A 26,318-nucleotide genomic window follows, 5' to 3' on the forward strand; every position below is an offset into this window, starting at 1 on the left:
AAGGAATGGATGCCACTGTGGAAGGCAGTAGCTTTGTTCCAAAACATTGACAGGCAGCCAGTGTTTAAAGCAACATGGGACACTTAACTCACGTTAGCATGTTGCTAAGCTAGCAATGCAAAAAGCTTAGATACAGAGCGCAAACATTATACATTAAAAACTTATTTTTTGTCAAAAACTTTTTTAGGTAACACTTTATTTTAGTGCCCTTTGTATGTACTTAAGGTGTACTTCAGCGCTGGGAAGATGAATCTGTATTTAAACTGGGTCATCAATGTGGTAGAAATGTGAAATAATTTTTTAATTTGGTGCTTTCTAGACTGAGAGAAGACAGAAAATGTATTTTTGTCTCATGGGGATGAAAGACTACAATTCCCAGAATGCTTTGCTGCCCTGTGAGGCCATTCCCAAAGCCACCAACTGGATTACTGTGACTGAGCTGGAGAAGACACTACAATTAAAAACGGAACGTGTCTGTTCAATATAATGAGTGAGTCACCGCGCGAGTATCACAGCACTGAGCACTAACTGCAGTCAGATAAATGAGCTAATGAGCTCTCGTGATGAGAGCTGAGGTAATCACGACTACACTCGCGGCATACATTCACAACGCGAGTTCAGTCTGGTGCGTTTCAGTTCATGCCTTTGCAAGCTTAACTTTCATAAAAATGAATTTGAGAAGTTAAAAGACTTACATTGCTCACCATAGCTCTGTTTAAATGAGTGCCTGCAGCTGTGAGCTGAGCTCTGAGTGTGATCTCCCATCCCCATACGCGGGTTCAAAACATGCGGAAATGGCTCCCTCTGCTGGCTGTAGTCTTTAGCCTTTGGCCAAACATTCCTCCCATAACGCAAATATCGTCAATTTGCATCATAGGAGGATTTTTTCCAGAAATAAAATGCATAAATCTCTTGTCTCAGGGGGATATGAGGGGGGATGCACAATCATTTGAATATACTCCAGGGTTTCTACTGATACAAAGCCATATGCTAATCGCTGAAGTAACCCTTTACTGTAGAAATAACAGTAAAATATGCATAATTACATGCAGCTAACCATAAACCAAACAATATTCTTATCCCTTATAGTAAGTATATGTTGTTATTTAATATCACTCAGTTCTTAAAATAAAGTGTAATCTGTTTTTACATTACACACGTATTTTATAGCATACATGTATTTAAGTATATTTATATATGGTTATTTATATTAATTCAATTTTTTTTATTAATTTAATTTGTATAGGCTATTTAATGAATTTTATATCTATATGTAAATATTTCTTATTGCAGTGCATTATTGGATTGCCTTTTCCGTTAAGGAAAATGATATGAAATGATATGAAAATGATATCTGCACATTTGTTTTTTCACTCATGAACTGCACAACACTGTAAAAAAATACTGTTGATTTAACTTAAAAAACTAAGTAAACTTTTCAAAAACTTAAAAAAATGAGTTTATTGAAATTAAAAATTTGAGTTGATTCAATGAAGGAAATTGGTTTAATAAATAGAAACTCAAAATATTATTGCATCTGAACCGCATAAAAAAATGATAAATCTTTTGATATATCAAAAATAATTGGGCATGTTTCACTGTGTCATCACAAATAAAAATTGCTTAGCACAAAATATGCTTACAATATCTTTTAATAATGTTTGAATAAAGGTTGTCGATTCTCAAAAATGTTCATTGTATTAACTCAAATTTTTAATTCAATGAACTCAAAATTTTAAGGCAACCAGGTAACTTATTTTTTAAATAAGTTTTTACAGTCTAGTGAGCTGCCTACATAGTCAGCATCATGAGTACACAAATTATCCTGTCTACCTTTTAAAACAAACTTTATGTCTGTTGCTAATCTTTAATCGGTTTTGAAACAGAGCCATTAGGTCATGTAATAAATGAGTAGAAAAAGATGGAAGTACACTGTTATTCTCCTGTTGCCAGAGAATGTGATGAAATCCAGAGCGCTCTGAAACATCAGGTGGATGAAACGCACCAGACACAATGCAGAAGAGTGAATCTATCAGAGTTTACAGGTACCGCTCAGAGCTTACACGAAAGAAAGCGTCTCAACCTGTCGTTCCAGCTTCATTCTAATTCACCAGAGTGTTCCATGCCTCCTTGGCACAGCATCAGATGTGTCCCGCTCCTAAAAGTTATAAATAGATTATTGTGGAATAAATATAATAAGCATGGGTTGATTTATCATGATATATCTGTAATGCGATCAGCAAAGCCGCGCTACTGAATGACATGGGTATGGAAACAGGGCTGAGCATGTTGAAGTCATGGTTCTCGCTCTCCTTTACCCCTCTTTCTCTATCCCTCTCTTTCATCGTTATCAGTTTTTTTTTCTTCCCCAATCTGTGCACTCTCTTTTCCTCACTCGGGCACAGTATTCCAGTTTTTGATATTATCTATAATCACCATATTAATGCACAAGGAATGGATATTCCATTCTCCTTCGTCCCAGGGATTTTATTAATTCTGTGGAGTGATAGCATCCCTGAGGCTTTCAGACTGTATATATATTAGCTTAACACTTCACACTCGTACTAGAGCGAGGGAAGACTAGGCCTCGCGTTCGCTGACGTCTCTCTTTTGTCTTCTGTCAAGCGAGATCCAAACTGACGATCACCCGAGAGCATTTTTAGACCTCTCAACTCTGGCCGCATGCGGAGCCGTGATCACAGACCTTGGGACGCCCCACCGTCTCCAGCTGGGGAGCGGAGACAGCTGCCTTTGTTCCTGTAGTAACCTCACAGGGGACAGTAGTGATGCTACAGTACGCTAGCCCTGTGTGTACGCACTAGCCTTTTAATTGCTCATGACTGACGTGAACGTCTATGAAAAGAACAATTTTACGCAGCAGTTTCCCCCTCTGACTCTCCACGTGGGTCTTTTTCCCGTGACAGTTTTGACAAATGAACGCATCTAACCTCACAGCTAGATTTACTCTCGAATGAGGCCAACAGTAGCGGATGATATCATCACTCCGTGCGGCTCCCCAGGGGTCCTTGATCAATGCGTGTTTTCCGCATGTAATGAAGAATCGATGGATAGTGTGAAGCTGGACAGGACTCAAGGGGGTCACACAGGTCTCCCACACATATCACATCATTCTCAGAATACAGGCAAATCTGTTATGACCATTACAGGCTTGCTAGGCTTACAGGCCAGAAGGTCTTAGACATGAGAAAGATTGGTGTGTTTATGCTTGCATTAAACGACATAACTGGGTGGATTCAGTTGCCATCGTCCCAGATTCATTGTCCTCTCTCTATAACATTTCAGATTGTAGCAACAACCATACTTCTGTTTCTTCCTTCATACCTTTCCTGGTTTTACAACCAGGCAAATGGCAGATCTGAGCACGGTCTGGGAATGCTCTCGGGCAAGCAGTTAATATTTTAGTGGCACTTTAATTCTTCCACTGGGTAAGGTTTTTAGACAAAGCCTCTGATTATTTACTTTCAATCAAATGGGCGAGACTTCCTTTCGCTTGGAGATGTAAAGATTGCAAATGTAAACATAAAATCTTTTAATTATATTTTATTCTATAGTTGTAGGTTTCGAAAAGGTTTCTGACCTGTAGATTTTCCAGTATCTGTCCCATTGTGAACATGTGTTGTTCAAAGTGTAATACTGTATGTACAGTATGCATGCGGTTACATTGTGTGAAAATCCAGATAAAATCCAGTGGAGCACTGTTTAATTTAACAAGCCAATTATTTAAAACATGCTGAAGCAGAATATTTATGATTTTCCAACTGATTTAGTCCATCTAGTCTTGGATATCAATAAACATTTCTCATATTTAATGAAGTGTCTTATTTTAACCTTGGTTTTTTTCAAGCACCTTATTACGATCTATAGTTACGTTTTAATGTCATGCGCCCTCTAGCTGGCATAAAAATAATGACAATGTCGGGTTACGACATGAAATGACCGTATGACTGTCGTTACCAATCAAAATGCGTGTTCATTTTAATGCAATGTGTGGACTTTTTACCAACATTTATCATATTTCCATTTAGCAAAAATATTTATTTTCATTTACAACTACACCAACCCCATCCCTAAACCTGCCCAGTGATTTATAGCGCATACACACTTTATGAGCACATGTGTTCTCTTAGCCTGACAAGCCAGACCCACATCAAGATGTTTGGTCTGGAAACTCACCATAGACAGGGCTCAGTCCGAGGGGCGGATAAACGGTTGTCTTTCAAACTCCCTCTGCACGCGGGATAGCGCTACACCAACCGGAGCAACGAAGGTGAAGGGGAGCTCGCTGACTGATTAAACATTCGCCGTATCCGGTCGGCTAAACTCAGAACACATCTTCCCTTTTTAAGAATGACTTCAGTGCCGCTCTTTGTTCTTTTCTCAGAGGAAAGCTTAACTCCAAGTCTTCCGGAGGCGCGGGCAGAGCTGATTCGAAAGACCGCCGCCGTTCGCCAGTTTCTGTGTTTACTAGAAGACTGTGTTACTAGAAGCACGCAAACGCAACTCGGCCGTCGTCATTATGGCCCTGCCCGCCGACTCTATAGCCTACCTACACGATGTGATTGGGCCGTCCAGATTCTGAGGAATACAGCTCAGATAGGTATTGAGAGTTGCTAGACCACACTTGCGGGCAAATTAAATTTGCTGCCGCTAGGGTGCGTCTAATTTTCTAGGCTAGTGTTCTCTGGGATCGAACCCACAATCGCATGCTCACATGTTGTTGTTGTATAGTGCAATGCTTTACCAACTGAGCTATGAAAAACCTGAAATGATAAGCAGATAAAAGTGAAAAATGCTTTAAAATGAAAGTGTCCTGCTGTCATTAGGAGCACAACTTTAGAAAACGCTCCTGTGCGTCGTATTTCATGAATTAAAATATTGTCGATAGGGGCGCAACTTTAGTAAACGTTCATATGGGTTGTATTAAGGAAGTGACAAACGACCTATATAGGCGTATTGGTTGGAGGACATGTTGATATATCTAGCTAGGGACGCAAAATATATTGTTATCATAAAATCCAAACACTAATTAAACACAGTGCCAACACTGTCAGAATTAATCTTTGGCAAAGTTCAAAATGAATATTAATTTCACATACTGTATAATGGATTGTTTGATTTGGTAATACACATCCAGAATTTGTGATTAATTGATGTGAGTGAAGGCATTGACATAAATGGACAACATTTTACCTGTTCAGAAAACAAAAATATCTCCATCAACTATTACATCTTAAAGATTTCTTAGAATCCCCCCTTACAGAATTGAATACATTCATCCCATCTTGTGCCATTAGTTGAGCCAATATCTGGCCCATTTGATTCGCTCTACAACAACAAAAACACACACAAATGTGGCACAAATTACCTTCACTTTTACTAGAACACGTAATCTAGACTCTCATGTATTGTGTGTTGCTGTCAGATACAAAAGATGAGAAGACAGATCAGATGCCTGGATCTGCAAGGGATGTCCGATGCTTGATAAGTTTGTGCAGGTGTGAAAAAGTACTGGCTCATAGATACAGCGTGTGAAAGGCAATTAGCATGCGGCTCTGATGGTGGAGGAAGGGAACATCTGCAGATACGTTCTTTTCTGTGGTCAAGTCAAACACATTATTTAGAGAGAACACACACATACATAGCTCAGGGTGCCAAAGCCTGTGTTTACCCTAATTTGCTGGTCTAAAGTAAGAGTGAAAACAAGGCCGATCAAAAGAAAAACAAGTGGAAAAGGGGCCAACAGGGAAAACAGAATCAAAGTCAATGTCTTTGACACACACACACACACACACACACACACACACACACACACACACACACACACACACACACACACACACACACACACACACACACACACAAAGTGGTTTACGTGGTATGAACACAAGTCGGTCAACAAAGGCAGCCTTCTCAACCCAAACAGATTCACTATAGTAACAACATTCAGTAATAAAATCCATGAAAATTGAATTACCCTTGCATCCACAGCAAATACAAGCCAGTGTTGTTGTTTGTTGCCCTTGTGACTGTAATGGTCCCCCACAGCATGTGTCCTCAGTGTTAGGTGAATGTTGTTTTTGTAGTAGGGTTTAACTGCTTAGTTAATTGGTGACTGTGATGAATCTGAAAAAGAGAGTAACTTTTAACTCTGTACTCATTTGAAAAGCTCCTAAAAGTTCACGATCAAAATATCGTCAAGACATCTATTTGACAGTGCTTGTGTGTGTTTAAGGCAGGTTAAAGACAGTTGCTGGCGTCTGTCAGACGGTTCCTCTGTACTTTCATCTCTCTCTCTCTCTCTCTCTCTCTCTCTCTCTCTCTCTCTCTCTCTCTCTCTCTCTCTCTCTCTCTCTCTCTCTCTCTCTCTCTCTCTCTCTCTCTCTCTCTCTCTCTCTCGCTGTCATGTTTTCATCCTTTATCACAGAGTGTCCTGTCATTTTGAGGAAAGACACAGAAGTGCGAGTTGAGGTGGGTGCGAGTTGTTATCAGAGGCACTGAGGGAGGGCTGTGCAAATGTTCGATTGGAGAGTGTTTGGTGCCTTCAGCTCCTCAGATATCCTCCTACATTTTTACAGAGTCTGTGAACCCAGCAACCTGGCAAACAGAAGGCAAACAGACAGGGTTGAAGGAATTAAAATGTTAGCATACCCGAGACAATCTTTGAAAGCCACAAGTTAGAGCGTTTATAAAAGTTTTTAAGTTTGACCTATTTCACAGGCTTTATGTGTAAACCAGTATAAAAGAACACTTCATTTTCCAGTGCAACATATTGAATTCAGTCAATTATACACTTATATAATTAAATTCTTAAACTAATAGCAGTTCAGTTTCCTGTTAATTATAGCCAGTTTAGTAAATTCAGCTGCAATTTGAAAGTTTGGGGTCAGTAAAATATTTTGAAAGAAATTGATACTTCTTATTCAGCAACGATGTGCTGAATTGATCAAAAGTAATTTGCATAATGTTATAAATTATTTCAAAGAAATGCTGTTCTTTTAAACATTCTTTTATAAAAGAAAATCCCTGGAATCCAGTGTCACTGTTTCCACACATTTCAGCAGCACAGGAGTTCTCCACATTGATAATAAAAAGAAGTTTCTTGAGCAGCAAATCAGCCGATTGGAATGATTTCTGAAGGATCATGTGACACTGAAGACTGGAGGAATGATGCTGGATCTTCCGCTTTGTCAACACAGGAATAAATTACATTAAAAAACCTTACGTTTATTTTAAATGGTGTGTTTTTTACTGTATTATTATCAAATAAATGCTGACCAGTTTATCAAATTATTCCTTGGTGAGCATAAAAGACTTCTTTCAAAAGCATTCAAAAAAAAAATCTGACCCCAAACTTTCTAACAGTAGTGCAAAATAAACCCATAAAAAAAGAAGAATGACCCTGATTATCAATAGAAAATGCTTGAAAATCCCTCAACAAGCAAGCAAGGCAGTCTTCATCTTTTTTTGACAATACTGTATGTCAATATCCGTTGACTTCTGTAGGTACATCAATGAATCATAACTGAGAACTCCATTAAACCTCCCAAACTATGGCAGAGCAATGCATTTGTCCTCTAGGAATACGCCACACTGAATAAATATGTCAGAGGCGAGAAAGTATAGTTTCTCCAACTCGAGGCTCATTGATTTCTCTGTCTGTGCACTTGAGTCTCTTGAGTTGGAGCAGTGTTTTAGACAATGACTCTCTTGCACTGAAGGGTACAGATGTTCGGAGGGTCCACAGGCTTGCTGAATTGGTGGTTAAATGAGGCACAGCATGCTGTGTGGAGTCACGCTCTTCTGCTAGTACAGCTACATAAACCTCAGCCTATTAACACGACAGCGCTGTGCTAAGTAGCAACGCATTTTACTCTTGCTGCCTGCCAGCTGGACCCAGTGTCACTTCTGTCGCTCATATTATTTTCAAAAGAAACTCTTTGATTCACCTTTCAAAAGAGAGCAGATGAAACAACTTCTCTTGGCTGTCTTTTTCATTTCTCTCTTTTACTCAGTCTCTAGCTGTAAAAATAATAGATTTTCAGAGAAGGAATTTATTTAGGAACCAGGCAGAAAGTATAAGATGTGTATAATTGACATAGTTTCATAGTTAATTGAGATCATACACCTTTTAACCACAATGCCTTTGTAATTTTTTGAGAGTTTACAGAGGGGAAAAAACAAAACAAAGAAGTAGAGGTGGCAGAACAGACGGACCTTTAACACACATTGTGTTGTGTGTCTGCGCCATCTGTTGTGTTCACACTAAGCTAAGATCTTGGAATACCTTTCTGTCATAATAGACTGCCCTTAAATTGAGGATGCATGACATATTGCTAACAATATTAGAGAAGTTTTATGGATCAGTATCAGTATATAGTGGATACACAGTAAATGCTTTGGACAATATTGGATTTTGCATGACCATTTCATCTTTTTTATATTTAGATTACTGTCACTTATCACAAGCTAATATTTAAAAACACTGCTAACTTACAAAAACTGTTAAATGCCACCTTTTGCAAATCTCAGATCCATTTAGCATACATTACATTATAATGTTGTGATGCATAAGTTCACTTGTAGCAGTACTTGTGTGTTTTCTTTCCCAACTGTTTACGTTCACTCAAGTCATCAATTGCAAATACATGGTCACTATGACAAGTATATTAACCGTTCATGCCCAATTAGTCTGCAAAAAGCACTCAGTTCAGTTCTCAGCCGCTCTATGAGCTCTCTGACAGCGTCTCTTTAGCTGCTATTTGCGCTTCGATGCAATTAATCATAAATCAGCTGTTTTTAAACCACATTGCATGAAACGCATGCAAATTATAAACTTTTATGTCTGTGCAGCACAACAACGTCACATGAGCGTAACTGCGATAGTCCAAAATCTCTACCGGTTGACAAATTTCTACCGGTTAATCGCGGCTACCGGTATATCACGCACCCCTTTGATAGTTAACCATGCATTCGACCTCTTGAATAAACGTCTCTGTGTTTTGTTTTCTCCATAGGTATGACTTCATTGAGATCCGAGACGGTAACTCAGATAACGCAGATCTGTTGGGGAGACACTGCAGTAACATCGCACCCCCTGCGATCATTTCCTCAGGCCCCATTCTGCACATCAAATTCGTCTCAGACTACGCCCACCAGGGGGCAGGGTTTTCGCTGCGCTATGAAATCTATAAGACAGGTAAGCATGTGCTACCCAGCAGGATGTAGTTCATCATAAACTATGTCAAAGCTTCGTCTGCTGTTTACGCTTTTCTCCTGTGTGCTTTAAGAAAGAGCTTTTTGTTCTAGCGCTTGTACTAACACAGCGTTTACAGCGTGGAGAGAGTTCATGTGGGTCCATTGAGGCTGTAAAAAGAGCAGGATTTCTGTGTCTATGTAACTGTCTCTCTTAACACGTATCACAAATTCTCCCTTTCACACAGGAAACACGTACCTCACCTCTTGCTTTATCTAGCCACCACTTCTTGCAGCATAGCCTGCAATGTGTCAAATCCCACCTGCCTGAGAAGTGTTGATTGGCTTTTGACAATCGGAGGGAAAAGTCCCCATTGGTCAGTGTTGTGTCATTGACAGCCCACCAGTTTTATTACATAGTGGAAAGGCTCATTTTTGTAAACTGGAGGGAAAGGCTCTGATTGGAGAATTTAGAAGCAGGAAGAAAGGATTTCCATTTATGACAAGTTCCAAATGGCTTTTATGGATCGGAGGGAAAGGCTGTGATGGGTTATTAGTTCAGATGCAGGTGGTTACTTACTATAAGTTTCTGAATTTGAATTTGAATTGATGATGCAAACTAGATGTGGAATTGAAATTTCGGCGGACGGACGGACGGACAGACGGACGGACTTTCTATGGATGGATGGATGGATGGATGGATGGATGGATGGATGGATGGATGGATGGATGGATGGATGGATGGATGGATGGATGGATGGATGGATGGATGGATGGATGGATGGACAGACAGACGAACGGACAGAGAGACAGACAGACAGACAAAGAGACAGACAGACAGACAGACAGACAGACGGACAAAGAGACAGACAGACCGATAGATAGATAGATAGATAGATAGATAGATAGATAGATAGATAGATAGATAGATAGATAGATAGATAGATAGATAGATAGATAGATAGATGGATGGATGGATGGATGGATGGATGGATGGATGGATGGATGGATGGATGGATGGATGGATGGATGGATGGGCGGACGGACGGACTATCTATAGATGGATGGATGGATGGATGGATGGATGGATGGATGGATGGATGAATGATTGGGTGGGTGTTTGGATGGATGAATGATTGGGTGGGTGTTTGGATGGATGGATGGATGGATGGATGGATGGATGGATGGATGGATGGATGGATGGATGGATGGATGATATGGTGGGTGTTTGGATGGATGGATGGATGGATGGATGGATGGATGGATGGATGGATGGATGGATGGATGGATGGATGGATGGATGGATGGACGGACGGACAGAGAGACAGACAGACAGACAAAGAGACAGACAGACAGACGGACAAAGAGACAGACAGACAGACAGACAGACCGATAGATAGATAGATAGATAGATAGATAGATAGATAGATAGATAGATAGATAGATAGATAGATAGATAGATAGATAGATAGATAGATAGATAGATAGATAGATAGATGGATGGATGGATGGATGGATGGATGGATGGATGGATGGGTGGGTGGATGGATGGATGGATGATATGGTGGGTGTTTGGATGGATGGATGGATGGATGGATGGATGGATGGATGGATGGATGGACGGACAGACAGACAGACAGAGAGACAGACAGACAGACAGACAGAAAGACGGACAGAGAGACAGGCAGACGACAGATAGATAGATGCTGGATGCCTTGATGTTATTGGTGGTCTGTGCAATTGGTCATAGCTTAACACAATTTATTCTATTTTCATTATTATTTATCAAAATAGAATAATCAAATAAGTTATTGCTGCTGCTGCTACTAAAAAAAGCAGCAACATTTTTTGCAGGGAAATCAGTTTGGGTTGTTTTGTCGCTCCTGTATGTGTGAACGCCCTCTGAGCAACCAGACTTTCTGTGGCTGACCCCTGGTGCCTTCTTACACTGTGCGATTTCTCTCTCCTTCACGGAGCCTGGTCAACATGCACAACCGGCACAAATTCAGATCAAGGCGGCTGCTGGCGGGCAAAATAAACAGCGTGGAGACATCCCTTGTTCCTTTTTCAACCTTCTGAAAGCATTCCGGGAATGCCTCTTTAATTGACTCCTGATCTCCCCTCCCCTGAGGCTGGGTGGGTGAGGGGGGCAGCTGGGGTTACTAACACAACATGTGTGATGGTCTTTCCTCTTAGATCACCGCAGTAGTGTACTGGGATGGGATAGCCACGCAGAGCAGCTGTCATGTAGCTGGAGCAAGACATTGGGCGGAAATGACCAGTTAGTAACGTGCAGTTGGAGGGTCCAGGACTGGGCAGGAGTGACAGTTGCTTCTGAGGAACTGAAGCACAAAATCACATCCTTAATGAGATCCACCAGGCAGATGACAAGCTAAACCCGCTCATTAATGTGGACACCCGATGCTGAGAGATATCAGTGAGCGTTTTATCGCGAACGGAGGCCCCACACCTCCCGCTTTACGGAGGAAGTGAGGACACAATCCGTTGAGTGTGATCTGATAGTGTGAGAGCTCCATAGCAACCTGGCTAACACAGCGCAGAGGTATGAACAGAGACAGTGATGAACGCTATAACAACGGCAGGCAGGTTGCAGGTTTTTTTTAAATCATAAACAAGCAATAATGATGAGACCTATCGGCGTGTGGAAGCTCGCAGTTGCCATGGCATTAACAAGATCTCATTATACTCAGAAGATGCGTGCGAAAATGCGTGGGAGTGTGTGTGTGTGTGGGTGTGTGCGTTCATAAAACAAAGACAAAGAGATTTTTTCGGACTGAATCTTGAAACATTTGAAAAACTGTTTGTATATAACTCAATGATTTGAAGATTCTTTCTATCATAAACACCTCTGTTTGCTAGTAACACACATTTTAAAGAATCCAAAATCACGTACTGTCTGAGTGTATTAGTATGAAGGAAATTTTGGATGTACTACACGTGTGCTTCACTGCCATCCATAAATCCTCTCCCGTGACCTTATGGGATAGTAAAGTGTTCAGCGAATGCACACAATCTCAGTAAGAGTAGTAGATCACACGGGTACTTTTCACCTATTGTTTTTCGAATAGAAGAGCTGTGTCCAAAACCGCATACCCTCTTGAGTGGGTACTTATTTTGAATGAGTAATTACTTCACAAAAGCTAAAAAGTTTGTTCTACATAGTAGGAATGTGTGTAGTAGCCTAATGCAATATGGATGTAAAACATTTGCCATGTTCTCATTATCATGTGACCTACCAGCATAATGGGATAGTAAAGTGTCCTTGTATGCACACTTCAGAATCTCGTCGGAAGCAGTAGGTCATCCGGGAACCTTTTGCCTACTTTTGTACTGTGAATTCAGAAATACTTATTTTGTCACATAGTGTTGTTTGCATACTATATTGTAGCGGATGTATTCGAAGATGCAGTGATCATGATTTTCATTCAGACTCTGAGTTATCCACCTGATCCTGTTATCCACCATTATTTATATACAGTATACATACAGTATACTGCATATACAGTCAAACCCAAATGTATTCAGACACCTTTAACATTTTCTCAAATTGTTACAGTTAATTCACTATAATTTGGAAAATGGTAATAAAATATGACAATAACTCAGAGTTAAACTGTGTCAGATCAAATTAATCTTGATAATGTTAGATAACTGATGGAAAGGTATGTAATGGATCACAATCAACCAATCAGCTGTCAGCTGTTCAGTTAAAGTACACTATTAGATAATACCAATTTAGGTCATTCAATTACCAAGCAATATAGGGGGAGAGGGGGGGAGAGATCAAAGTTTGCATGGCTGCAAGTCAATTTGAAGATAACTTAATAGATTCTAATTCTTCAAACACTTTTTACTTTTGGTTCCTTAACTTTAAGGCCCATTCATTTACAGAGACACAGGATCTCAATGTGGCTCCATCAGAACATTGGTACAAATTTTCAATGGTCTGTGTTTCAATGCCAAATTGAATTTCTGTGATTTGATGCAATTTAATTCACAGAAATTCAATTTGGCCAACTCAAAAATTTAGATGTGATCAGTCACTAGAAAATGTTCAATTGGAGACCTGAATTAAATTTTTACAGTGTAGAAGGAAATTTCTACAAAACAGAAGCAATTGGAACGCATCCCAGAATCCCAGAGTGTAAGTGTTGTTTATTTATATTGGTGAATGTGCTGGACGTGTCCCGGCGTGGCTAGGGCACTTTTCTCTAGCAGTGATAGGGATCTTGGGTAAATACACAGCCTGGAGGTGTGTCCGTCGCGTGCTGCAAAGCCTGCTGGGAAGAAACACTGCATTAATTCTCCACCTCCTGCTGCACACAGGAAATCAGTATCTTGTCGCCCTTGAGCCGGCTACCTGTGCCACCATGCTCTGGGATTTCAGCCCCTGCCCTTGAGAGCAAAATTATGTGTTATTTCTTCAGCTGTATGGAGCTTCGGTCTGGACACCTATCTTGCAGAATTAATGTGCGCAGTACAGATGGCTCATGGGAAAACACCCCAAACCAATTGTTTTCAAATGGTCAGCGTCAGCCTCCTTTATGTTGTTGTTAGGTTGTTGCATTCGGAGTGTTAGAAAGCCCAGTGACATACTGACTTAGATCTGAACCTCATTCAAAATAACCACTTAGTTTACTCAACCATAAACTTAACCACATGATTCTGTTGCTACGGTTACAGTCTAAAAACTCTCAGCCAATCATCTCTTCATCAGTGGCGTTCTAGAATAGCGAATTACAGCTCACAGCACAACTGCCCTATAGCCGGAGCGATGCTCACCTAGTAGTGACTGCATCACTTCTACTATCACAATTAAGAGGCTAATGGGTGGAGACTGGAGATTCTGCCCTGCAGATATTTTGATGCCCTGGAACGCGCACCAATCAGATCGCAGCAGTGAAATGTTTTATTTTGTAGTGATGCAGAAAAAAGACCTTCTTCAAATATTAATCTGTCAGATAGAGACTGCTGGAATCACTAAGGAAATCGAACAGTGCAGTGCAGGATAGTTCATTCAAAAGGGAATTTTTTTAAATGTATCTTACCCATCATATTAGAATGATTTCTGAGGGGTCATGTGACACTGAAGACTGGCGTAATGATGCTGAAAATACAGCTTTACCATCATTTAAAAATATAATCAAATAGAAAGCACTCATTTTAAATTAAAATATTTCACCCTATAATGTTTTTACTGTATTTTTAATAATATATATGCCACCTTGATGGGAATAAGACTTCTTTTAAAAACATTTTTAAAAATCTGACCCCAAACTTTTGAATAGTAATGTATATTTGTGTTAAACTGCCATTTTTCTATGAAAGACTTGAAATATTGTGCACAAGACATTTGCCCAGTTCGGGCATATTGCTCATGTATGTGTATGGCATTACAGCAGATGTAAATCATGCCAGCACATCTCACTTATACTTATACTGTAATCTTTCTTACACACAGACACTATTCACTCATCCATGACAAACATTCCTATTTTACCCAGCAACGCTCCTTAATAACAACCCCCCCGATTTCCCTCCGGACACAGACAGACCCAGCCACGCACGCCAATCCGGGCACTGAGCCTCCAACGCACTGCCCAGACGCGGCTTTCCCCTACTGGATGAGGGGTGGGGGTGAGATTCCCCATACTTCTGCAGGCGGGCTGGCTGTTTTTACCATGCTCACAAACATGAATTAATGAGAGCCAACAAAAAGGCTGACGGGGTCGGGGTCACTCATGCATACTCCAGCCCAGTACAGTAGGGGCTCAGCAGGGGTCTGGCATACTGTCTGAGGTGGCGTGAGTATGAGGGGTCAGGGCATGACTGGCAGGGTCTCATATGCTCTGATATACTCTCTCACAAACACACACACACACAGCCTATTTAAAAAAAAACAAGCTGTAGTAAAGCATAATGTCACCACTGCAGGGTAAAGGGAGTCTGACAGCACATCTGACCCAGTAATGGAGCGAATGTGTCAGTCTGGATGCTTTCACGCAACTGTATTTATGTAGTATTAGAGTGTCAGGGAGTGGAAGAATACATACACTGTAAGAAATTTCTGTGAATTAAATTGCGTCAATTAAATTGCGGCAAACTGAAAAATGTAGATGTGATCAGTCACTACAAAATTTTCAATTGGAGCCATTATATATATATTTTTTACAGTATATATATATATTTTTCACATTTAATAGATCTTAATGTCTTAATGTGTCATTTTTCTCTGACAAAGATATGAGAAAAAATGTATAGTTAAATGAAATTTTCCAAGCCATCAAAGAACAACCTTTGTAGAATCAAATTTGGATTCGGATTTGCAATGTATCATACTTTATGTCTGTAATGAGAAACTCCAGGTAATCTCCATAAAGGCTTCAGAGACTCATTGGTGAAACAGACAAAAGTAGTGTTGTCTTTTTTTTTTTTTTTTTTTTTTTGAGGTTTGTTTGGACATTAGAGTGGATTTTTAGACTGCCAGTGAGGACAGGGATGAGACTGCTGGATCAGTCCCTGTCATTGTGTCAAGATGTGCTGGGCATTGTTGTAGAGCTGCATTTCACCCACACAGACATAATGTAATGAGGTATTTATATCACTGATCACTGCAGATGGAAAGAGAGCTTGTGTTAAAGGAACTGTATATAAGAAAGATATTTAAAATATCATAAAATTGCCCTGATATGTCACTAGACATTAAGAAATCATGTTAATTTCAAATACTTATATCACTGACAACAGTAGTCCGGCCAGGATATTGTCATTTAAAAGTTGTTGTTGCAGCCCTCAACTGATGTTGATGTTGACATGTTGTCTTTTGGCCTGAAGCTCCACCCTCCACTTATCGACCAATCACAAAGTCAGTAGTGTTTGGGCATCCGGGTTGCCAGCTCTGCTCTAGTTACTACAGCTACAGATCTACAAACATTCCTGCTGATCCTGCAGCCGATCTGGCAACATTGAGTCAGGGGGAGGGGGAGAGGGGATAGGGATTGCTGTACCAGTTTTGGCCACAATCTAACGCCCGTTTCACACACACTCCGTCTGCAGTGCGTGTGCGGTGCGTGTTGCATTGCGTGTGCGTTGCAGGAGCCCCACACCCTGTAGTCCTTTCACATATGCTGCGTTTGCAGTCCGCAACTGATCCGCTGTTGCATACCACAAATACAGCATTTATTCATTATTTTTTATTTAAAATCCAAAAGTTTTTACAGAACATACCTCGTCAGAATTCCAATTCTCTCTGTTTACTCTTTCATGGAAGTCAGGTTACGTAGCCTACATTTAAACAACATTTTATTAAATTCATTTATTCATATTTATATACTTTAGATTTAGCTCACACAAGTGGCAAAACATTTAAACATAGTTTATAGCCTTAAATCACAAACATTTTAAATTAGAAACTTACAATAGTCTATTCAAAAACAGCCGACTCTCGTCTTTTCTTTCGTTTTTACACCCTTTTAAAAGAAATCCTGCAGGTCAAAAAGAACTTTGCTTTTCACCTCCAAGAAAGTACGAGTGCTCTCCATTATGGCACTTTTTTTAACCTAAATGCCAGGTAAGGTGTCGTTTTGTTGCTTTACTTGAGAAAAAAAGCCATGTGTTGACTTTGAAACAAGAGTATATTTTAATGCATCTGTGGTGAAATTACTAGATTTTCGCGTCAGTTTATTTAAATGCGAACAATGTTCTATCACTTTAATGCAGCAACGCAGCGCAGCAAAAAATAGACTCGGTACGAAAACGATCCGTGCACTGCCTCAGACGCAACGCTCCTGGAACGGACTGACGGACCGCATCCGCGTGCAGTGTGAAAGCTGTCATCCGTTAACATGGGTACTGAAAAAAATACGTACCGCACACGCACTGCAGACGGAGTATGTGTGAAACGGGCATTACATTCACTTCCTTTAAAGATAAATAACATTCAACGCATCATTCAAGTATGTAAGCAGTTGCTAGTGGAAATGCATGACCATTTTGCAGAGGATGTAAAACTGACATATTCATATGCACACACACACACACACACACACACACACACACACACACACACACACACACACACACACACATACACGTCTATATTACCAAGAGGGGACTATCACTCTACACTATCCAAGAGGGGACCTGTGTTTCTAGTCATTTTGAAGAAACAAAAATCACATACAAAATTTTCTTTTAAGGTCCTTATTCATAATATAACTTCAAATAAGCATTTTTTTATTTTTTTAAAAATATGCCAAGAGGGGACCTGAACGATGTCTACCTATCCAACAGGGGACCTCCATAGACTCTAATGGAGCTGTGTGCGTTTGTGTGTGACCGATGTCTACCTATCCAACAGGGGACCTCCATTAGTCTGCAGTGGAGCTGTGTGTGAATGTGAAGTGAGCTGGCAGTCAAGTCTGTCTTCATTTTATATATATATATATATATATATATATATATATATATATATATATATATATATATATATATATATATATATATATATATATATATATATGCATTTGGCATATATATATGCCATCTCCACCATTACATGTCTTTACAAATAAATAACATAAATGCAGTTAAGCTTCGTACAGACTATATAATGTGTCAAGTAATAATATGTCTTTTTATAATAACTGTGTTCTTTTGAATGTACTGAGAAGTATTTATTTGTAACCTAAAATATACTTTAATACTTTAATTTATTTTTAAATATATTTATTACACAGTCGCAATAAAGTTACAAGATGTAACATCAAGTAACACACTACACTTAGTTAGTCCACAAGTCTTCTTGTGCTTTAGTATGTTAGTCAACACATTAAAATAAGTTAACTTGTTTACACAGGCATCTGGTATCACAATAGGCACACACACACACACACACAAACACAATATACCTTAGACATAATACCTAATACATTACAGAAAAGTCATTTCTTTAAGAAATTCATTCTCTGTTGTGTCTTCATAATTACAGTATATGATCAGTCCACATCTCTCATTTAAGATTATTGTCAGGTACACCAATGTATTTACATTATTGAATATTACAAGTCATTATTGAATAGTGATTACGTTACACACACACTGACTCAGGTCCCCTGTTAGATAGTAAATCACGACGCCTGTGTGTTTGCTGTGACATTTCTTATTATCACAAACACACTGCTAAGATTTAGAGTTTTTACAGCAATAACTGAGTTTAAAGGGTTAAATCAAGCAGAAATAGCTCTCTAATGTATTAATTGCAGGTCATTATTGAATAGTGACTACGTTACACACACACTGACTCAGGTCCCCTGTTAGATAGTAAATCACGACGCCTGTGTGTTTGCTGTGACATTTCTTATTATCACAAACACACTGCTAAGATTTAGAGTTTTTACAGCAATACCTGAGTTTAAAGGGTTAAATCAAGCAGAAATAGCTCTCTAATGTATTAATTGCAGGTCATTATTGAATAGTGACTACGTTACACACACACTGACTCAGGTCCCCTGTTAGATAGTAAATCACGACGCCTGTGTGTTTGCTGTGACATTTCTTATCATCACAAACTGACTGTAAAGATTTAGAGTTTTTACAGCAATACCTGAGTTTAAAGGGTTAAATCAAGCAGAAAAAGCTCTCTAATGTATTAATTGCAGGCCATTATTGAATAGTGATTGTTACACACACACACTGACTCAGGTCCCCTGTTAGATAGTAAATCACGACGCCTGTGTGTTTGCTGTGACATTTCTTATCATCACAAACACACTGCAAAGATTTAGAGTTTTTACAGCAATACCTGAGTTTAAAGGGTTAAATCAAGCAGAAATAGCTCTCTAATGTATTAATTGCCGGTCATTATTGAATAGTGATTATGTTACACACACACTCACTCAGGTCCCCTGTTAGATAGTAAATCACGACGCCTGTGTGTTTGCTGTGACATTTCTTATAATCACAAACACACTGCAAAGATTTAGAGTTTTTACAGCAATACCTGAGTTTAAAGGGTTAAATCAAGCAGAAATAGCTCTCTAATGTATTAATTGCAGGCCATTATTGAATAGTGATTACGTTACACACACACATTGACTCAGGTCCCCTGTTAGATAGTAAATCACGACGCCTGTGTGTTTGCTGTGTCATTTCTTATCATCACAAACACACTGCAAAGATTTAGAGTTTTTACAGCAATACCTGAGCTTAAAGGGTTAAATCAAGCAGAAATAGCTAATGTATTAATTGCAGGTAGTTATTGAATAGTGACTACGTTACACACACACTGACTCAGGTCCCCTGTTAGATAGTAAATCACGACGCCTGTGTGTTTGCTGTGACATTTCTTATCATCACAAACACACTGTAAAGATTTAGAGTTTTTACAGCAATACCTGAGTTTAAAGGGTTAAATCAAGCAGAAATAGCTCTCTAATGTATTAATTGCCGGTCATTATTGAATAGTGAATATGTTACACACACACACTGACTCAGGTCCCCTGTTAGATAGTAAATCACGACGCCTGTGTGTTTGCTGTGACATTTCTTATTATCACAAACACACTGCTAAGATTTAGAGTTTTTACAGCAATAACTGAGTTTAAAGGGTTAAATCAAGCAGAAATAGCTCTCTAATGTATTAATTGCAGGTCATTATTGAATAGTGATTATGTTACACACACACTGACTCAGGTCCCCTGTTAGATAGTAAATCACGACACCTGTGTGTTTGCTGTGACATTTCTTATCATCACAAACACACTGTAAAGATTTAGAGTTTTTACAGCAATACCTGAGTTTAAAGGGTTAAATCAAGCAGAAATAGCTCTCTAATGTATTAATTGCAGGTCATTATTAAATAGTGATTATGTTACAAACACACACTCACTCAGGTCCCCTGTTAGATAGTAAATCACGACGCCTGTGTGTTTGCTGTGACATTTCTTATCATCACAAACACACTGTAAAGATTTAGAGTTTTTACAGCAATACCTGAGTTTAAAGGGTTAAATCAAGCAGAAATAGCTCTCTAATGTATTAATTGCAGGTCATTATTTAATAATGATTATGTTACACACACACTGACTCAGGTCCCCTGTTAGATAGTAAATCACGACGCCTGTGTGTTTGCTCTGACATTTCTTATCATCACAAACACACTGTAAAGATTTAGAGTTTTTACAGCAATACCTGAGTTTAAAGGGTTAAATCAAGCAGAAATAGCTCTCTAATGTATTAATTGCAGTTCATTATTAAATAGTGATTATGTTACAAACACACACTCACTCAGGTCCCCTGTTAGATAGTAAATCACGACGCCTGTGTGTTTGCTGTGACATTTCTTATCATCACAAACACACTGTAAAGATTTAGAGTTTTTACAGCAATAACTGAGTTTAAAGGGTTAAATCAAGCAGAAATAGCTCTCTAATGTATTAAATGCAGGTCATTATTGAATAGTGATTACGTTACACACACACTGACTCAGGTCCCCTGTTAGATAGTAAATCACGACGCCTGTGTGTTTCTCTCCTCAACCCCCACAACCCCCCACTCACAATTTACATTTCAATAAGGGAAGACTTGAAAAAACAGTTTGTGAACCACAGGCCAATAGAGCTCAAAGTACCAATGTGGCAGAACCCTTCTCAAATAAACTAGAGAAGATGCTGGGATTTGCCCTGCCATATTAAACTAAATTACAGTTTTTACAATCGCTAGGCCACATTTCTCAATACTTTGGTCATTTTCAAAATCCTTCACACAGTTCTCCAAACCAACTTTCTGCTTCACATCAGTTATTTCACATTCAAAATCCACAAAAACCAACAAAACACTTAATTCATGTCTCAAATCAAGTGCCAATGATCCACAGTTTAGCTTGCACAGACTGAAGTTGTGATCACTGTGTGAAGAGTTGAAAAAGTGTGTTTATTATTGAGAAATGTTTTGTAAAAGAACATTTTATATCACAGCTTAACTGTGGATCAACATTGCTTTAGCAAAAAATGCATTCAATGGCAACATCTTTCAATTTACCTGAAATCTTTTCTCACTTTGACACAAACACAATCAAATCTTTGTTCTACAGGCCAATTTGCACATCCTTACATGCTGTTTTCAAAAGTGTTAAACTTATGGACAAAACAATAACATAATACAAAACTGAATGAGACAGCAATTTACAACATGTATACAGTAATACTGTAATGCAATTTATCCTGCTAAAAAAATCAAACACTATCAAAGCAACTTTGATGAAACTGAACACTAACACCAGTGTTAGTCCATTACCATCCATTCAAAAGAAGAAACTTAGGAATAATGTTGTACTGTACTGTAAGCATGCAGTGAATTATAAGCAGCAGAGAGTGTCATTCTAGTTTTGTAAAGACATTTTAATTGTATAATGTTCCTGATGTTAGTGTTGATGTAAACCTGCGCTGCCAGTGCTCTGGAAGAATGAGTTGATTTGTAAAAGTAAAATTAACTGCTGTGAAGCTGAAAGTTGGTTAGCAAATTTATAAACTCCTCACTCAGTTCTCCTAAATATTGGGAAATATGTCCTAGCGATTGTAATTTCATGTCATCATGTAATTTCAATTTATTTTTGGCAGTGTATTTGGTCTAGGACACAGGTAACATTAGTGAGGTTCTGTGTATCACCTGTGAGAGTCTTCATGCATTGAAATGTAAATTACTGGTGGGGGGTTGAGCAGCAAACTCAACACACACACACTATTCTCTATTCCAATTTCAAGAACACATCTAAACCACTAGCCCAAACACATTACAAGTGAAAGCACAAATAAATACAAAAGATATGATACAAATGAAATAAACAGTGCTTTTCAGGACGGTCTCTCAGTAGTTGTGTAACACTGAATTGTCCTCACTGTAAAAAATAATAATAATAATAAAAAATATATATATATATATTTTTTTTTATAAGTTAATAATTTTAAAGTTACTTTTTCTCAAAGTGTATGTTCACTTAACTGAACCTACTATGACATAAGCAACTATGTTTACTGGGATACTTCCTATTTTTTTTAAAAATAATTTTGTATTAATTTTAGCATTTTAGTTTAGCATTCGTGGACTGTCAGAGATACAGCTTTTGGGCGTGTGCTTCAGGTGTTCACGCATATAGCACGTGAGTAATGAAGAGCCTTCTGAAGCAAAGTGGCACGTTTGTGTAAGAACAATGTCCATATTTTAAACTTTATAGACTAAACAAACTATTTTTATTGAAAGAAATTGTGTTTTAGTGTTATTATGAAAAGAGTAACCCCTGACGCTAAGTTTTGTTTAGCTCTATCTTCTCTCTTCTGCGTTTGTCAGTGCACATACGTCAAGGATTCATGGGTGAAGAAGGGTTACTCTTTAAAGGACAACTCCGGTGAGAAATGACCCTCGGGGTAATTAACAGATGGTTACCGAGTAGATCGTTCTCTGGGATGCGTTTTCATCGAAATCAAGTGTAAAGAGTTTTATCTCTAAAAACAGATTTGAGTGACGAACGCTGTGCTAAGTGATGAACTGTGACTTGGAATCTCATATGGGCCGTTGTTTCCGGAAGAAAGCACTGAACGCAGTAGAGAAAAAAAAGTCCATGTAATTAGATTTCACAAACTTAATTCCTATCGATCAGCTCACTTAGCACAGCGCTCGTGGCTCGACTAGTCGAGACTGTTTTTCAAGATGGCTGCAGTCTGTAAACGTGTAATGTACTGTCTTTAGAAAGTATCTTCTTATTAAACCGTTTGTACTCTAACAAGTTCTCAATGCTGCGGTTTGCATGTAGGGATCCTCATTATGCTGCCTTGTTAGTGTGAGGTTATTTTGAGCCTTGTTAGTGGTATTAACTAGCGATTTAATTTCACTTATTCCATGCCCCATAGACAAACATTATAAGCTAATCTGTGTTTAGAGATAAAACTCTTTAAATTCGATTTTCATGAAACCGCATCCCAGAGAACGATCTACTCGATAACCATCTGTTAATTACCCCTAGGGTCATTTCTCACCGGAGTTGTCCTTTAAGCGCAATGTGATTCGTGTGGCACTGAAAACCGAAAGCTAGTATTTTAGTCTATGGATCAGTTACTGTGTGGATCAGTTATATGATGGTTAGATGCACTTTTATGGATCGACAAGGCACTGGCATTTTAAAGCTGGGAAGAGCCAGGACTTTTTTAATATAAATTTAAATAACTCAGATTTTATTCATTTGAAAAAAGAATGTCATATACACTTGGGATGACTTGAGGGTGAGTAAATCATGGGCTAATTTTCATTTGTAGGTGAACTAACTGCTGTAAAATGGGCCCACAAACACAGTAGATCCACACAACCCCCCACACAATTTACATTTTAATAATAATAAATAAGGGAAGACTTGAAAACCTAGGGCCCTATAATTTCCGCGATCACGGAATCGCGGACGGAATCGCGGAATTGGCATATTAACGCGGAATCTGCATGCGTTTTCCCCTCTGTTAGTCTGTTCCAAAGATGCATTTAACATGCTCTATATGGGTAGTTTACATGATAAGTAACCTTAAAGTTAAAATTAAGCATCTAGTTTTAATCATTTAAAGGGGCCTTTGAAGTTGGGGAAAAAAACTTCTGGCAGTGTTGTGTTTTCGTGTATTTTTATTTTTCACAGCTCTGGATATCATTATGGTGATTGTTAAACACACAGAACAATTCACTACATGATTTCATGGTGCAATGTTTTTTTTTATGTTAATTTTCAAATTTAAATGTTTTACTTAATAGTACTTAAGAGTACTGTAAAATATGATTCTTGTGATTTTTTTTTTTTAGTTCTTTTTTAAAAAAAATTACTTGAAAGAAAAAGCTAATGGAGCACTTTCATTTTAACTTATATAAACTATTATAATTTATTTTACCGGAAAGTTTAAAGCTAATAACCATTAATATTTGAAGTATTTGAAGTGCAGTGTTATGTCAAATATCATATTTGTCCTAAAAAGTAAATGTGATGTTTGTTACCTCGATAAATTTAAGGTCATTCCTATTTTTTGTTTTATGTTGTATTATATTAACATTAAAAGCAAACTCTTTTTTCACCAAAATTACAGTAAAGGGTAAAAAAACTGAATTACCAAACATTTTAACGGAAAAAAAGGAATCTGCAAAAATTAAAACGGAAAAAACGGAATTTGGGAAAAAATAAAACGGATTTTATAGGGCCCTAAAAACCCAGTTTGTGAACCAAAGGCCAACTTAGAGGAAAGGAAAATCAAACCTGAGATCTCCTTCTCAACTCACATCTTTCTCCTAGACAGAAATGAGATCAAGTGAACATCAAATTGAGACACAAAGCTAAGTCTCCTGCTTCTCACATGTTTATCCTGAGACAAAAAATCACATTCTCTCATGTTTATCTCCACTAAAGTTTCATAAGAGATCTCAACAACATCACATACTATGCTCTGATTTGTCTCCTTGGCTAGAGAGACTGTATTGCTCATATGCGTCTCCTCTAAAGTTTCAGAAGGGATCTCAACAGTATCGCATGCTGTGCTCAGACTTTTTTCTTCAGCTCGATACTCTGGAACTCTCACTTTTGTCACCTCTAAAAAGTTTCATAAAAGATCTCAATAACATCACACAGTGTGCTCAGAATATTCTCCTTAGTCAAAGTCTCTGGCACTCTCAAATTTGTCAAACAAATGTTCGTCACTTTTTCAAAACTCTTCACACAGCGATCACAACTTCAGTCTGTGCAAGCTAAACTGTGGATCATTGGCACTTGATTTGAGACATGAATTAAGTGTTTTGTTAGTTTTTGTGGATTTTGAATGTGAAATAACTGATGTGAAGCAGAAAGTTGGTTTGGAGAACAAGTTTTGAAAATGACCAAAGTATTGAGAAACGTGGCCTAGCGATTGTAAAAACTGTAATTTAGTTTAATTTGGCAGGGCAAATCCCAGCATCTTCTCTAGTTTATTTGAGAAGGGTTCTGCCACATTGGTAGTTTGAGCTCTATTGGCCTGTGGTTCACAAACTGGTTTTTCAAGTCTCCCTTATTGAAATGTAAATTGTGAGTGGGGGGTTGTGGGGGTTGAGGAGAGAAACACACAGGCGTCGTGATTTACTATCTAACAGGGGACCTGAGTCAGTGTGTGTGTAACGTAATCACTATTCAATAATGACCTGCAATTAATACATTAGAGAGCTATTTCTGCTTGATTTAACCCTTTAAACTCAGTTATTGCTGTAAAAACTCTAAATCTTTACAGTGTGTTTGTGATGATAAGAAATGTCACAGCAAACACACAGGCGTCGTGATTTACTATCTAACAGGGGACCTGAGTCAGTGTGTGTGTAACATAATCATTATTAAATAATGACCTGCAATTAATACATTAGAGAGCTATTTCTGCTTGATTTAACCCTTTAAACTCAGGTATTGCTGTAAAAACTCTAAATCTTTACAGTGTGTTTGTGATGATAAGAAATGTCACAGCAAACACACAGGCGTCGTGATTTACTATCTAACAGGGGACCTGAGTGAGTGTGTGTGTAACATATTCACTATTCAATAATGACCGGCAATTAATACATTAGAGAGCTATTTCTGCTTGATTTAACCCTTTAAGCTCAGGTATTGCTGTAAAAACTCTAAATCTTTGCAGTGTGTTTGTGATGATAAGAAATGTCACAGCAAACACACAGGCGTCGTGATTTACTATCTAACAGGGGACCTGAGTCAGTGTGTGTGTAACATAATCATTATTAAATAATGACCTGCAATTAATACATTAGAGAGCTATTTCTGCTTGATTTAACCCTTTAAGCTCAGGTATTGCTGTAAAAACTCTAAATCTTTGCAGTGTGTTTATGATGATAAGAAATGACACAGCAAACACACAGGCGTCGTGATTTACTATCTAACGGGACTCGACTCAGTGTGTGTGTGTAACATATTCATTATTCAATAATGACCTGCAATTAATACATTAGAGAGCTATTTCTGCTTGATTTAACCCTTTAAACTCAGGTATTGCTGTAAAACCTCTAAATCTTTGCAGTGTGTTTATGACAACAAG

General features: G+C 38.4%; 1 protein-coding gene across 2 annotated transcripts in view; it reads left to right on the forward strand.

The window, feature by feature from the left end:
* nrp2b (neuropilin 2b) overlaps positions 1-26,318 on the forward strand; it is a 190,178-nt gene that overhangs the window by 14,625 nt on the left and 149,235 nt on the right. For both annotated transcript variants that reach the window (XM_067443481.1, XM_067443480.1), the window contains exon 3: positions 9,036-9,217. In XM_067443481.1, coding sequence (XP_067299582.1) covers positions 9,036-9,217 — 182 coding nt within the window. The remainder of the gene's footprint in view (positions 1-9,035; positions 9,218-26,318) is intronic.

The sequence above is a fragment of the Pseudorasbora parva genome, chromosome 5 (assembly GCF_024679245.1).
Source record: "Pseudorasbora parva isolate DD20220531a chromosome 5, ASM2467924v1, whole genome shotgun sequence".
Classification (NCBI taxonomy): domain Eukaryota; kingdom Metazoa; phylum Chordata; class Actinopteri; order Cypriniformes; family Gobionidae; genus Pseudorasbora; species Pseudorasbora parva.